The sequence below is a fragment of the Ctenocephalides felis genome, unplaced genomic scaffold, assembly GCF_003426905.1.
Source record: "Ctenocephalides felis isolate EL2017-DRISC unplaced genomic scaffold, ASM342690v1 CF-g0.4_SCAFFOLD_03572, whole genome shotgun sequence".
Taxonomy (NCBI): domain Eukaryota; kingdom Metazoa; phylum Arthropoda; class Insecta; order Siphonaptera; family Pulicidae; genus Ctenocephalides; species Ctenocephalides felis.
The window spans coordinates 25,052,895-25,064,665 of NW_020539726.1; the positions used below are offsets into that span (position 1 = coordinate 25,052,895).

Genomic DNA, 11,771 nt, shown 5'->3' on the forward strand with positions numbered 1-11,771 from the left:
ATTTACCTTGACATCAGGCACGATGAAAACGATTAGAGATCGCTTATCTGCGGCTACAGCGGAACAAACCATTTTCTGTGGCGGGTGCTGCCTCTTGGTTGCCAATTGATGACTCAAATTCTTGTCTGAACTGTCGGTCAAGTAAACCCTATCGTTTTGAGAGTTCACAAATTGCTCAACTGTAAAAATTTTCTCGTCGAAAAACACAATGTTCGAAAATTTACCACGTTCGGCCCAATGCGATTTGTTTTGGGTCCGTCTAAAGGCCATAGTCAAAGCAAAAGGTGGTGATATCGAGCAAAAGTAAATTGCTTTTAGTAGTTGTATTATTTTTACACATTTTGTACTTTGAATCGAGTAAAAGTAATTTTCCAAACTAAATTTATGGCTTTTTCAATTGGTTACACTTCGAGTGCCGGACCCTGTAGTATAATTAATCGCACAATAGGTATTATTTATTTTTAGCAAAATATATATAATGGGTTTAAAATTTTAAATATTTTTTTAAGCTGTGTTTTGAAGTAAGTGGAATTTTCTTCAAAAAACTTCTAAACTTCTAAACTTCTAAATATACTATAATAGTACAGAATTTGCTAACTATTTACTTAACATATTAAATTCCATATTTTTATATGAACAGTTCAAATTACTTTTGGTCTAGAGTCCAGACATTTCAAGATATTAAATTTTTTTCTAATATTTAATTTTTTATTTTTCAGGTTTTCATCCTTCTTGGCAGAACGCAGAAGTCAATTCAAGTTATTTTGCCACCTTGCCTATGGCAAATGAATTTATACCTAGTACACAAACTTTGGAAGAAATTTTGACCAAACTTTTGGCGATATAGTTAGATGCAAAAATTGCAATAAACCTTATAAATACATTAGAAATCTTCAAAGGCACATGAAATATGAATGTGGAGTTGCTCCAATGTTTCAGTGTACTTTGTGTAATTATCAGTGTCACCAAAAAGGAAACTTGAAACTACATTATGCAAAAAAGCACAACAAATTTGATGTTAACCTTAATTAATTGATATTTTGGACTTGTTATGTTAGTTTTTTATGTACTTTTTATACAACTTTATAATTATAAAGAACGCTATATATTATGTTTCAATGCAGTATTAATGGCAATTTTTATAGTGGAATGACCTTTATTTAGTCTTTATTTAATTGATTAATATAACTTATATAATAATAATTATTTATTGAATGCTATTACATCCTACTTAAAATAGTACTTCAATATAATTTTTATTCATAAAGTTAATTAAAATATTTTGATATATAAATAACGGTAATCTATCAAATCACTTCTAAAAGCATTGTTCTATTTTTTGTAAATTTATAGTAAATATTATTGAAAAACACTTGTATATATTAGTAAATAATATAGAAATTATGAGTTTCTGTGATTATTTATAAAGGTATTATTTGAATTTTAGTGTTAAAATCAATATTTATTAATTATTAGGTAAGAGATATACGTTTATATATTTATTTTCAATAATATAATTATGTACAGGTATTATATGTACGATTTTAAAATTTCTGAACTAAAAGCCTCCTTTTTTCTTCAGAAAATTATTTATTTCTTTTTTTTAATCAGTAGATCATTTGTTAGTTAATTTAAAAAAAAAGTAAGTGTATAAAGGTATAATATATTTTTTAATTTTTTATCAATGGTTCCTGAAGAAGCTACCCATTTTCCTCAAAAAGTTGAACAAAATTATTTAAAAAATGTTTTTTTTTTTATTTGAAAAAAAAGTATGCTTTTAGTTTTTATTATACATGTGCCTACATTATTCAAAATTCATTGAGATTTTTTTACCATATACTAATATCACTAATTTCGTAACATATTATAACAGAAAAGATTAACAAATAAAAATTATATATTAAATTAAGTTTTCTAGCGTACAATCTATCTTGCAAATTTAAAACCACGCGCTCATTTCATCTTAATTTATATCATTACCAATTTGATAAGAAGACTAACTTTATTATACTTTTACTTTACAGGTTTTCCAAATTATCCGGCTACTTCAAAATCCTCGAAACAAGTATTCTTCCAATGTCGAGACTGTGGAAAGTTTTACAAATATGAAAGAAATTTACAATCTCATTTGAAAAATGAATGTAAAAAAGAGCCAAATTTAATTGCACTATGTGTGGATACCGAAGTCATCAAAAATCGAACCTAAAACGACATATGGGGACACATAAAGGCTATAAGCATTATCAGGAATTTTATTTTTGATAGAGCTAAAAATGAATAGATTAAAATAAATAAATAAATATTTATTATTATAAATAAATAAATAATATATTTAATTTGAGTAATTATTTATCATACTTTATATAATTGACTTATTTATTTAGACGATGAGAATTAAAATATCATTTAATTTATTTGTAATTATATTACTTCCTAAGAAAATTTAATAACTTATTTTATATTTTTATAAAATCATAATATGCAGTATGCTTTTGAGTTTTGGTACATAAATTATATTTTAATATATGATTTTTAAACTTCTGAACTCAAGGAAAAAAGAAGATTCTGAAGTTTAAAAGTCATAATTAATAAAAGATATCCAGAAAAATTCATATATATTTAAATTATTGTTAAAATTAATTTTTCATTTGATTAAAATAAGTAGGTATATGATAAATAAATCCATTATGTGCTCAAGCTATCTAAGAATGTTGTATTATATTAGAAATTATCGAAAAATAAATTATTTGTAAATAATAAACTACAAACACTATATGGTTATTTTCCTTGCAATTATTTACATTCACTAATTGAATATAGAGTATAGGTCCGCGGGTAAAAAGGTCCATCACCGATATCGCGAATTATCGGTACCTGCGTTTCGTGGGAACAAGAACATCTGGCGTGTCGACCCGGCGCCAAAGCTCCGGGTCGACGAGCTGCATGTTTGGGTTATCTAACTAAGGTAATTTTATGTTAGAGATCTATAATTTCAAATAATCATCTGGTATCATAACCGCTTGGAACCAATCTGGAAGGTGGATATCAAATCCGAAACAAGATGCGAAACCATTACAACAGAAACATTATTCAGCATTCTAAAATGTGTCTAATTCAATTTCTTGTTAATATTATTAATTTTGTTTTTTTTTTCTTTACTCTAAAATTATTTTAATTTTATTGTAATTATCGTTTCAGATTATACACTTCAACAGAGTCGAAATAACATGGAATTGTTTAGGTGTAACAATTGCAATAAACCTTATTCATATGTGAGAAGTCTTCAAAGACATATGAGATATGAATGTGGAGTCGAACCCATGTTCCATTGCAACATTTGTCAATATCGGTGCCATCAGAGAGGAAATTTGAAGTTACACTATGCTAAAAGACACAAAATATAAATTATTATAATATTAATGTACATATTTATGAGTAGAGATAAAAACTTAAGTTGAAGATTTTGGAACTCCAAATAAGGGCGTTTTTTATTATATTAGTGTAGGTAATTTAATGCAGCATCTGCTATTAGGCAATTTTTATAAACACATTATTTAATTATATTTATATATATTTAAAATATCTTTTGTATTATATAACTTTTTATTCTCAGGTTTCTTCTATTGCGGCTACGATCCATTAGGAAAACTGGCTGCCATCCAAAGGAAAGACCAGTTTACCTTGAACACTGTAGTTAATGAAAATGCATCTTTCAAATGCAAAAAATGTAGCAAAACATATAAATACCAAAGCAGTCTTTATAATCATGTTACATATGAATGTGGAAATCCACCGAAATTTCAATGTCCAGTTTGTCCATATAAAGCTCACAGAAAAGGAAATCTTGCCTTTCATATCAAAAATAGACACCCGGAATTTGCAATGTTTTCTGTACAAGAAATGGGAATATAATTTACAATATATATAAAAAAAACTTGATATTATTGTTATGAATAATTAACTATACTTTCTGTTGTTTATTTTATTGATGAATCATAAACTTTTATTTATGGAGAAATATGATGCTTGTGGTAAAACCAACTATGATAATTAATGTTTCATTTACTTAAGGTTAGATGTATACTATTAATTTTTATTTTGATATTTTTGATTAATCAATTTCTTTGGTTTGTTTTGGAATATAAAAATTTTGTTTGTAAAATTATTAAAAATCATCTATTATTTTATCATAGAGTACTTTAAGAACTTAACTGCTATGAAAGATATTTGGTTAATTAAAAAGAATAATTTTTTACTATATTTATGAATATATTTTTGTTGAAATAAAAAATATACTTGAAGTTATTTATTTTGTACAATAAAATTCTAAAAGAAGTGTATAATACTTCAAATATTTGTGCAAAAAAATTACTCAATAGGTACATAATTTTGGCAAAAATTAAAATAATTATTATGGCATACATTGTTTAAATTTTTCACAATTATAGTTTTCTTTGTTGTAATAAAATGTAAATTATTTTTTAGAACTGTTACTAAAATCTAAATCTTAAATTAAAAATTACAAAAGACATTACTTTGAAATATTTAGATTAATACTAATACATATTAAAAACACATAAAGTATAATTTCAAAAAACTTAATTTGTAACTTGTATTATTTACATATTATGTGATTTTAATATGTATTAGTGTTAATCTAAAAATTTCAAGTAAGTAATGTTTTTTGCAATTTTTCAATTTATATATATAGGCTGTCCTTTTAGTTAAATTCCTTTTTTCTTTCTCTATTTATATTTAGATTTTAACTTTACTTTTTCTGTTTATTTCAAAATTCAAAGTTGTAGAATCACTGAAGATGACGTAGAATTTTACGTCGAAACGTATGAAAAAATAAAGATGTTTGAAAAATTCTTAGTTTAATTATTTTTTACTTGATGTTTTATAGTGTGATGGTTAAGTTCACGGATTGGTGAGTTCGACCTGCGCTCTGAACAACGTGACATCGTGCAGCAGCGATGTCCTTTTGTACTTTGAAACATAGTTAAAAATATATTTCCAATTGAAAATAGTGCTTTTTGGGCACTGCGGTGTGATACGGCAATGGTAAATCCCCTGAATTAAGTTGGATTTTAACTCAGCTCTCGGTCCTGCCCTAATGCAGTACTGCCCATTATTTTTTAGATATTTATATATGTATTTTGTTGTATGTATATATGTGAATGCATAGAATATATAAGCATGCTGTTTATTTACTCAACGTTTTTTTCTAGATATTGGTTTGTATTTGAATATCTTTAGCTGACAAAGATTCTTAAACTAAGATCTTAATTGTGAATAAAATTATGAGTTAGTGAAAGCCATTTACTAAATTAATACCGAATTATTATAATAGATAGGTATATCTCATTGTTACGATTTCTTATAATAAATTTTGTAATAATTGATTTATTATTATTGTCTTTATTTAAATTTGAAAATTTAGATTTCAACATACAGAGACATTTAGGAATGGTAAGTTGATCAATCTTGCTCTGCAAAACCTGGTTAATTCTAAAAATTTGTATATATGATTTTATTAATCTGATTTTATATACAGGGTTTGTATTTGCTTTAAAGGAGGCATAGACATTTTATTTTAATATCAGCTCAAATTTATAAACAATATTTTTTTCTATAACCTTACTAATTATTTATTTTTTATTTTTAGAAGATTCTCTCCTGGATTACAACAGCTTGGATTTCAAACAGATGCCAGAAAATCTAATTTGTCCAATGTGCGGGAAACATTATTCGTATTTGAAGACTCTAAACCGGCATCTCAAAGAATGCGGAGTGGAGCCTCCTATACAATGTGCTTTTTGTACTTTTCGTTGTTATAGAAATCATAATTTAAATGTTCACATGAGAAGACGACATCCCAGTAATGTGGATCACTAGACAAAATTAGATAAAAAAGAGTTCTGTAGACTAAAAATGCGATCACTCAGAAAACTGCAAAGGCCTGATGTTAATTAAGACAATATAATTTGTATGTTCAGTGTCATTATTTTAGTCTAAAATTTGTTGAATGAATATGCAAAAGTCATCCACAATTTTCCTTCCCTTTATACTTCAAACTTATATGCTAACTGGGTACGGTTGTGCCAGAGTATGTCATAACAGCTAAACTATACTGATTATAAGATAGGGTCTAAAAGGGAGAAAGATGAAGTATGTTTATTCGAACAAGTTCTCATTACTCCTTTGAATCAGAGCCCTACATAAACATGATCGGTGAACCCAATGGTTTTTAAGTGAGTTTTTTTAAGTATAACTTCTTTAGGCGCGACTAGGGTGTAAATCCGTACAAGTGCAACGGAAGTGCGTTACGGCAGATAAGATAAGAGTCAAGTGCCAATGATTCGTCATTCGCTCTTGATGATATCATTTCTGTACGGGTCGATTGTGATTATTCGTCGCGTATGTGAATAAAGATCTGTCGTTGTATGCGTACCGGCGTCAACGTTGTATGCGTACCGATATAAACACGAAAATCGGCATAGATAAATAAACATTTTAAAGCTACATTGTAGTACAAATCTTGATTTATTGAAAAATGCTTGAATCAGAAGAATATTGTACACTGTTTCTTAGAAATTATTTCTATAATATTCGTAGTTTCTATAAATCTTTGAAGTTATTAAAATGGAAAATATTTTTAGGCAAGACAGATATTACAGCTGTTCAAGAATGAGATTATATGGACGACGGAAAAGTAAATAAAAATACAAGCAGTCAATGAATGTATGTTAATTTTAATTACATGAAGTTCTTCAAACACAATTACATGATGAGTGAAGTTGCAAAAACATTACTTGTTTAGACGTTATTTAACATAATCCACTGCGTGAACGAATATTATAGAAGTTATTAATCAGCAATTACTTCATTTCTCTGATAAAGGTTCATTTCTAAATACTAATTACAATGACAAACCGATCATGTCATATTTGAAGTATGACTTTAATTACATTATTGTTTTAAATATTATACATATTTTAATGCTATTATAAGTATATAATTTATAATTTATCATTATATAAAAGTGTATAATGATTGACACTAATAAATATGTGCATCACAAGTGTTACTATATTACTGATATAATGATGTATTTATTTTTACTTAAATGTCATATTATACAGCTGAAGTTGAACATTATTTGATCCATCGAATTTGAGGACAGTATTTCAGCAGTTCCACGTTGGCAAATGTTTATTTACAATTTAATTTACTTTTTCCAAGGTAACTGGTAAATTACCGGAATTATTGCTGACCAAAAAAAAGTGGCACAACCGCACCCAGTCTCCCCTATCAATTTTAATTGTCACAACTAGCAATGTTGCTATTTGGTAGCAATATTACATATTATGAATAAGATCTCAATTAATAAATTTTAAAAATGATGAATGTATTAAAAATTGAGCAATGTGTGCATTTCTGAGTGTTTTTATTAATTTAATAGCTAATAATTGCTCACTATTGATGATCTCACTAATAAATGACATGCTAATTTAAACCAAAAGTAATTTCAGATATTTTATAGCAAATGTTGTACAAATTATCATTATTAGATTTTAATATCAAGCTTTTTAATGAATTTTCTTCGAAACTAATTATTTATTTAAAAATGTTGTTAGTTATAAAACTGTGAACCTTTATGAAATTTGTTTACATCTATATTGTAATGTACCATAAAATTGTATATAATTCACCAAATTCTAATTTATTAATATTATTGTTTTGAAAACAAATATATCAAAATCAAAAAGAAAACTTTGTTTTAAAATTTATACTTATTATTGACACATTTTTATTCAACAGATTTTTTAAACGTAAATGTTTTAGGAATACCATCATATTTTTATTGATATTATGTTAAATGCATGTCAATTAAATAAACAAGCATGCGAATGGGACAATTAAAACTCATTTGTTATCTTAATTAATATAACTATTTTTTTTCACAGGGAACGTAATTCATTCTGCATTTGGATTTCAAGCCAATCAATTTGAAGCAGTAGATGCCAGTCATGTATTTTCTGAAAAACTTTGGGCTCATTCTAACCAATTTCGAAAACTAGAAAGAAAAAATGAATGTCCACGGTGTTCGAAAAAATATACTTTGAGTAAAAATATGAAAGCGCATATGAAATTTGAATGTGGGAAAGAGCCTATGTTTCAATGTCCATTCTGTCCGCATAAAGCCTATTATAAATATAGATTGGAAGTTCATAAAAAGACACATAAGGACAAATTATTGATATGATACTAATTATTGATTTTTTTTTAAGATTGACAATAAAACCGGATGATACTTAAACTTTTATTAATCACACTACAATGCCTATAGATGACACGATATGTTGATTTTTGCTTCTGAATAATTGAGGATTATAATTTTTCCTTATACCTTTATTAGTATGAGTGTATTATTTAATTTTTAAATACATTTTTATTAATGCTGATTGTAATTTGAATACTTGGAATTTGGATACTTGGAAATTGGATACTTGGACGGCTTGCTGGCTCGTACAGCAGTGTGTGAAGTTCTGCGTAAATTCTGGAGCTCTTCATTGGAAATTTTCTACCTAGCTGCAAAATTAAATTTAAATAAGATTTTGAATTCTAAATTTCTAACCTAATTGAATTTTCAAATCCTGATGACATATAGAATTAATCTTGTGTCTGATTTATCCATCACACTTCAAAAAAAACTTCTTAGCAACTTTAACCCGTTCCACTCGCGAATTGCGAGATTAATATGTATTTTGCGGCCGAAGCGGCGGCATCCGAGTAGAAGGGGTTAAATATTAAGTAAATATTGATAGTAATAATTAAAAATTTAATTTGGTAGTTTTTGTGCCATTGATTGATAAAAAATGCCATTATCTATTCATTGAACATTTGGTCGCATAATTTAAAATACAAATCACTGAGGTAGTAGATTCAAATTAAAAGACATATTGATTTATGTAGGGCAAAGCGGGGCTTAAAGGTCCGCGGAGAAAAGGTCCACCACCGATATCTCAAACACAAGTAAAGTTAAGAATTTCTTAATAACAATATTTGAAAGTATAGGGGAAAACATGTATAACCAGCTATAACCTGTTGTTATGTTTATGTGTTATTTCTTGTGATATATTTGGTTTGGTTTTTACAATATAAATACTCAAAGTCAAATTGGATCTTTGTGCCCCGCCTTACTCTATATTATTAATTATTATTATATTATAAATTAATTTTCTGATATTTTGATATTAGAATACCTTTATTAGTATGTTGATATATTATATCATCAGTTGATATAGTATATTTAGTATATTTTGTTGTAACAATATGAATACTCTAATTAATATTTATATTTTTTGTAAAATTTTATACTCTACTCATTAACAAGAATTAAATTTCTATTTCTTACAGTTTTGATTTTTCTTCTTAAATATAATAATGCAATTGACCTACTACAATATGAAATATATATATATATATATATATATATATATATATATATATCTTAGGGTGGTCCTTAGTATGGACATTTTCGAATTTCCAAATTGATAAAAAACAATTCTCTGAAAGTTTTAGCTCTTAATATTAACTTTTAGATAGTGCGCAATTCAATCAAACTTCGTATGGAAACAGCATGATAAAAAATTTGAAAATTAAAAAAAAAGAATTAGGTATAACTTAGCGACAAATAAATTAAAAGTGAAAATTCGTGTCATTTTCTATTGAAAATTCGACGCTCTGCAAAATTTTTGAACATTTTTTCATGGTATTTTCATACAAAACTTTGATTGAATTGCGCTCGATCTAAAAGACAATATTAAGGGCTAAAACTTTCAGAGAATTGTTTTTTATCAATTTGGAACCATTTGAGACCTTGGGAGCAAGGAAATTCGAAAATGTCTATATTAAGGGCCACCCTAATATATATGTATATGTATGTGTGTGTGTATGTGTACAATGTACATAAAATAAATTATTCAAAAAAAAATATAATTTTATACATATATATTACAATACTGATTTTTAATTGCATGATTTTCAAAAACCGCAGTTTTATCATTACTAATTCGAATTATAAAATATATTCCAGATATAAAACTCCATGTGCAGAGGCAGCTTCTGGTCAATACTCAGCCTCGTCCTTGCAGCCGTTGTTTTCTGGTATTTAGGGACGAATTGGCTTTGCTCCACCACAAAAAATATTTGGTGTGCAGAAACCGAAGAAAAGGAAACACTTAAATTTTCACAATCATTTAATTTACCAAAACGCGTGTCAATTGAAGAAAAGTGTTACAAGTGTCCTAATTGTCCCCGAACATATGTGGGTCCTGGGCCTCTCAATCGTCATATTACATATGAATGCGGCAAGGACCCGCAATTTCAATGTCCTCATTGTGCGTATAAATGTCATATCAAGAGCAATATGAAGTCTCATATTGTTAGAAGACACAGTAGTTCTGTGGCAGAAAGTTTACTTACTAGTGATAATAGATAATTGAATAATTGAACTATTTGGCTTCGAAGAAAATTCGAACATATGTCAACATCAAATCAAAGTATTCCTTGTTTTTCTGAGCTTTGTTTACCAACTCTTAAGAGTTTTGGAGATTTGGCATGTAAATTCAAGGATTACATCATCTCAAATTCTTATATGGGCTCCTTCATGGTCTAATAGTTAGAGCTAAAGAACTCAAAGCAGAGATCCCAGGTCCAATATTTTGATGTCAAGCAGTAGTGCCATGGGTTTGCACTTAGATAGCAATATGGTTTTAAGTGAAAATAGCCCTCACTCGACTTTGGTGTATAAAAAATCGTCAGTATTTCAGAAATTGTAATAATAATTTCATCACATGAGAAAGACGACCGTTTGGGTTGCAATCTACAAAGCTTCGTCGTCGTTTAAGAAATCTGCACAACAACTCATAGAACTCGTTAAGTTCTGATTGTTGATAAATTTATCATATCAATATCAATGGTATATTATGAATTATCTATCAAAATTAAGTAGGGGGAAGTCCTCTAGTGGCGGACACCTAAGATTATTTATAAATAAATCAAAAAATATTTTACGAAATGTTTATTTAATCATGATTTATGTTAGATAACAAAGTTAGAAATCAAACTAAATTAACAAAAACGCAATCTTTGCTAAACAATAATTAATACTATCAATCAAACTTTGGTAACAAAAAATATGATATTACAAAGTGGCACCTAGTACCGGGCATTTTAAAATAACCTGCATTGATTACATATGTGGCCATCTCAGCACTATGAAATGTCTGCACATGTGTCTTTGACGAATATTCTTACATATTGCAAAAAAAGACATTATCCATTCTCCCTTTTGGCTGGGTCATACCGATGCTCTCAGCTGGTGCATTCACCATATGCTTTTCATACTTCGACTAGGAAATACGAAAAATGGGGGCGTTACGGGGCTTCCCCCTAATTCTAGCTGCAAAAAAATAATCAAACATTCAAATTATAAAGGCATTTATGTTTGATTGTGTTCTTATATTGTGATAATTTGAATATCAAAAATAAAAATGAGCATTGGATTTAGTCCACATATTTAACAAACAAAAACAATAGCATATACAAAAAGATAATAATTATAGAACTGACATCATATGAAAAACATATAAGATATTCTAGGCGAATAAGTTTATAAATTTCTATTAACTTTATATTATATTATTTGCTTAATAGACTGACATTTATAGACTCTTTAATGTAAAATTACGTTAGTACTTTAA

The 11,771-nt window shown here is 27.4% G+C and overlaps 1 protein-coding gene across 1 annotated transcript; it reads left to right on the forward strand.

Annotated features, from left to right (window-relative positions):
* The first annotated feature begins 208 nt into the window (after window positions 1-208).
* Window positions 209-3,912, forward strand: LOC113388284 (gastrula zinc finger protein XlCGF7.1-like). Its single transcript, XM_026625681.1, has 4 exons — window positions 209-303; window positions 720-781; window positions 2,025-2,141; window positions 3,614-3,912. Exons 1-4 carry the CDS (start codon window positions 209-211, stop codon window positions 3,910-3,912), a joined length of 573 nt encoding a protein of 190 aa, XP_026481466.1.
* The last annotated feature ends 7,859 nt before the right edge of the window (window positions 3,913-11,771 follow it).